This window comes from Mugil cephalus, chromosome 17 (genome assembly GCF_022458985.1).
Source record: "Mugil cephalus isolate CIBA_MC_2020 chromosome 17, CIBA_Mcephalus_1.1, whole genome shotgun sequence".
NCBI lineage: Eukaryota > Metazoa > Chordata > Actinopteri > Mugiliformes > Mugilidae > Mugil > Mugil cephalus.
Window position 1 is genome coordinate 2,324,995 of NC_061786.1, and position 5,022 is coordinate 2,330,016.

The 5,022-nt window shown below is 40.8% G+C and overlaps 1 protein-coding gene across 3 annotated transcripts in view; it reads right to left on the reverse strand.

Annotated features, from left to right (window-relative positions):
• Window positions 1–3,550, reverse strand: part of ccdc88c (coiled-coil domain containing 88C) — a 45,969-nt gene extending 42,419 nt beyond the window's left edge. For 2 of the 3 annotated variants that reach the window (XM_047610148.1, XM_047610147.1), the window contains exon 1: window positions 2,911–3,550. In XM_047610148.1, the coding sequence (XP_047466104.1) occupies window positions 2,911–2,970 (60 nt within the window). In that variant the 5' untranslated portion in view covers window positions 2,971–3,550. The remainder of the gene's footprint in view (window positions 1–2,910) is intronic. The other variant, XM_047610146.1, reaches the window with a different exon arrangement.
• Window positions 3,551–5,022: the final 1,472 nt, after the last annotated feature.

Sequence of the window (5,022 nt, forward strand, 5' to 3'; positions counted from 1 at the left end):
GTGGCGTTAGTAATTGGTAAAGAAAAAGTGATCCCCTCCCCCACTAAAGCCAGTTGAAGTGGTGACAATCAAGATGTGAAGTTGGAAGCAAAACGGCAATTCTATCTGGTATCAGGCAACGAAAATATTGACAAGTTTCCGTGGTTCAGAAGAACAGCTGTGTTAAGATTGTAATGGACCATAAATAACAGCAACTGTTTAGTTTGCACATCTGCCAACACATATAATAACCTAAATCAACCGTGTGGTTTGGTGACAGAACAGAGAGCACCAGACATGGTCCCTACCACACAGCTCATGCTAGGCAACAAGTTTCACTCAGGCAGAATCCCCCAAGTATTTACACTCACCGTATGTCCCTGTCTGTGGCATCTTGCAAGGCTGGAAAATGGAGCTAACGTGCAAGTGCCCTGAGGCTGGCTCGAAAATTGAGTCAATCCCGATAGACCCTGTATTAAAGTGCCCGACTTTATAGTAGAAGGACACAGCCTGGTACAACAACTGGTCTCTATACCTTAGTTACCCTCTCATGACACCTGGTACATTGTACTGGTGCATACTGCTGGGAGTAACATGTGGACGGCATCACAGTTTGCTAGGTGTCACCTGTCTGCCTCAACTCCACTCATACCTTACCACTTTGTCCATGTATTATGAAGGGGAAAAAAAGTCATGGCAAGTTCAATTTGGCATTAAAAGATACACCAAAGATGATGAAAAGATTATGAAGATCCCTATTTACTAATTTAAGCAAATTGCTTAAACTACATTAGACTACAGTACATTCAAATGATTTCTAGGAAACACTGTATTCTAGGGAGATAATGTTGCAGGGGTCTTTCTATTCCCTCTAGTACAGTGAACGTTTTCTTGAAGCGAGCATTATGAGGGCATTAGGTGAGTGAACCTCGCTCCCCATTCACTGTTATGAGTAATATCGTGAACTGGCTTCCTGTTGACAGACCTCACTCACTTTGTACAGAGTTCAATCTGATTAATCTTTCTCTCACGTGGATTTATATTCTTATTTGTGAAACAGCACGACAACTGCACATGTTCAAGCACATTTTTGAGAAATTAATAAGCAATGAGAAACTATTTGATGATAAGTTTCATAATTCACACATTGAGAAACATAATTGTTAGCCATGTTAGCTCTTCCTATTCTTGTGCATACAACACCAGCCATGGCATTTCCTGTCCCATCTGCTTTTGTGACACCATCTGAGCGCATTTTGCAATTCAAAATACAGTGTGGGTGCACCTTAATGTCACTTTAGACCGACTCACAAACTCAGCTGTGTTGACTGTTGCTTGGCTAAGAGTCAGTCCAAATAACTGTGCAAATTATAGAGACTTGCTTGCTTTTTAAAGCCATATACAGCATTTCCCTTTTCAACCTTTACTTAAAGAGGGGTTTTTGCTGGGAGTAATGCTTTCTTTTTAAGAAACGCCCTTCTCAGACTCACACAGTGCCACAGCTGGAAGCTGCCCACTACAACCACACTCTGATCTATTGGCTACTGAGCAGCTCCACTAGAGCAGCAGGGAATTAAGGGCTTTGCGGAAGGTATGACCTGCTTTTTCATATTCTCCAACCAGAAATATACTGAAATCTGGACAAAAGCTGGTCCAAGAATTGTATCTGCAACATTCTAGCCACAAGATAGATTCCTTTAACCCATGGCTGTGGCAACTCAGACATACAAACACAATACCAGGCGAAAGTTGCCCTGTGCCACTTTCCTTCTGTTTCTGTTCTCCTCTGTGTCCTACAAAGACAGAGAAAAACACACTTGACCAGTCAGGTCAACAGGACATGAGGTCACTGGGAAGCAGGAAGTACCTCAGGGTTAATAACCTGTTGACTGCTCCACTGGTTGTCATGGTCTGGGCTTGGAGCCCAGCAGGAAGATTAAAGTGAGTCCAAAACCAACTAGGAACTAGCATCTGAACTGTACCCATGAATTAATCTCACATTCTTTCCTCTTCTCTGCTTTCTTCCACTATGACTTTATAATTGTTAGTCTTAAAGCTGTAAATTGAATCATACATTTCCAGTGTCTGCCTTATGCAACAATGAGCTGCTTTAGTCTGGATTTGCTTTCAGAAGGTTTAAACCAATTATTTGTGTTTAATCTCGTCTTAAAGTTTGAGCAGATTAGTGAAATCAACTGCAGTGCCGCCCAGTTGTTTTCTGACACATTCATTCCTTGGATGTTAAAAAACCCCTGCACAGTGAAAAGCATGTCCACACCAGACTTAAAGAAACTTCAGCGAGGTATGCCAGCTGTGAGCAGTGAAGCACGTGAAATGAACTTCGTTTTCTGTTTGATAGATAGAAATGAGACTGAGAGTTGGAAAGTCCCAGACTAACCAACCAAAATGTCTGTAAGGACTCACAAACCACAATTGATAGGGGGGGAAACAAACGTCTGTTTATTGTAATAATAATGAAAATGACAACATAGTGAAGTTGTGTATTGGTGCTAGCTAGTGACTGCTTATGAGAGAGGTGTTCATCAGTGTGTTACTGCTCGTTCACAAATGCACCTGACGCTGCACTTTATTAACACAGCTGCTTTAAGATATTGCACATTAACGTACAGGTATATAGGAGTTGATACCTTTAAGTTCACTTTTCAAGTTTACATTTATGTTTTATTGCATTTTATACATCTCTACCTATATATTTCGTTTTACCTTGCGTGCTGCTTGGAATTCTGTTTTTACTGTAGTACTTTTTTTTTTTTTTTTTTTTTTTTTTTACTACTGGCTGCAGGTACAAGACATTTCACTGTGCATTGTACTACTTGTAACTGTGAATGTGACAAATGAAACCTTAATAAAATCTTATCGACATAAGAAAGTCGACCAGAGGCAGAGGTGGGCATCCTCCTATCAACTCACCCACACCACCAGCGGTGACTCCATGAAAGCGGCCAGTAACTCGGACAGAGTCACGTCCATGGTTTTGCTGCGGAGGCTTCACGGTCCCCTTATCAGTTACCAACCGATCATTAATCCACTGGTCAATCAGTCGATATCCGCGCTGGGCTCGCGGTAAGTCTCCACGCAGGACAGAACAAAGCCCCCGCGAGGCATCGATCCCCCCCTACACGAGCTCCCTCTCTCTCGCACCACTATTGTCTCGCGCTATCCCGTTTCCCTAAACGCTTGGTTTGAAACCTAAAAAAACAAAAAAAGAAAAAGTTCAGCACTAATGAAAACAGTTCAAAGATATTCCACTTGAGCTCCTGCGCACCCCTCGAGTCGGTCCAGTTCGTTGAACGGTTAAATATCCTGTTTATTTTCCGGCTGAAGCTGCAACACTTGATACAAACTTCGCAGGACAGTTGTTCGCGTTGTCAAGGATACACGACTCGGACCGTAAAGCGGCGAAACCGCCGTGCTATGAGAAAATAAAATTGAACAAAGTAGAAATGAGGAGAGATGCGCGAATGAAATATTGAGAGTTGAAATAATTGTTTCCACTCTTTGCTACATCTACACCATGTTTCTGTCTTTCTCCTCTACTTCTCTCCATCAACCTGACTAACTCACTGAGTGTTTGAAAGCAGGATTGATTGACATGAGAATTGGCCAATCTGCGGTCGTAGGACCCGCGGTTCACGCCTCTTGAAATCAGTCAGCCAATTACAGTGCAAAGTTTTGTCTGGAGGTGACGTCACCAGTAGGCAGTCAAGCTGCCAAAGAGTTTAGACGGAACAAGATAATAGCTTGGCCAACGGTAACTTTTTTCCCCTTCACTCAATAAAGTACTGAGTAAAAACCATAATTACAAAAATAATCACAGTGTTTACATGGAATTGTCCCGACACACTACTTTATTACTGGTTTATCGTGAATGACCGTGTTAGCAAGTCTGGTAAATCGCAGAAACAATAAAATAGGATGTAAACTTCATGAAAGCTATCCGTGTGTGATGTTGAGTTTGTGACGTTATTAAAATCACTTTCAAAATTATTACGATGAAGAAGGTCTCCACCATTATCCAAAAAGTAAACTATTTTTTGTTTGTATTTTATTAATCTTTTTTAAAGGACACTGTGCATAGTTCCACCATTAAACTACAAATAATGGAAATAAAAGCAGCTTAGCGTTTCCTTTACAGCCAAAACACTTATAAGTTGCAGGCAATTCTCTTGCAATGCTCTGATTGCTCTTCAAACAGGTTGAAAGGGAAACAAAAGATCAGCTCAGATCAAAAGAACTCAAAGAGACAAATGAAAAATAGTAGTTCACTGAATAAAAGCTTAAGAATTTGCACAAAAGCCCTCAACGAATACTTGCTAAAGTTGCAGATAAGTAGATTTTAACTGTACCCTTGAACTGTATTTAAATACTACTGTTTGCCTAATGAAGTAGAATATATAGTGACCACGTGGCCATGGCCCAGTCCAACTTTGTTGACTTATTTCAGAAGAATTTTGACGCAGATTTGCAGTCTGGCAGCATTACATGCAGGCGAGTGATAAGTGTAATGTGGATCAGACCTAAGAACTCTCAAAGACCCTTTATCAGTTAACGAGATGAAACATGGAAACTAACATAGATGTTGCAAAATAACATGAACTAAGCATGAAGGATGGTCTTTTTGGGCAAAAGACGGTACAAACAAAATAGAACTTTTAGCCATTGTAATCTCACATGGCATCAATATTCTGGAAAACAGTTCCACCTTGTGGTGAGGTCATGTTACCACAGCCCATGGTGAACTGATGAAGCTGTGTGTGGAACTAGGTATTTCACACTGGAAGAACTAATCTGACTTTGATTCATCATGGGACCTGAGGATGAAATGTCTCCAAGGGAGACGGTAAAATAAAATAAAATGTGGACATTTAAAATTGGGAGTGTTTTGATGAAAGCAAAGAACAATCCGTCAAGTTTTGTTTTTATTCCTGGAAGCTACCTGAGCTGGTTTCCAGTCACCCTCAGACTTGAAGCTACTTTCTTGGAGAAAAAAAAACGACATTTGAAGAAAACCAAACTACAGTA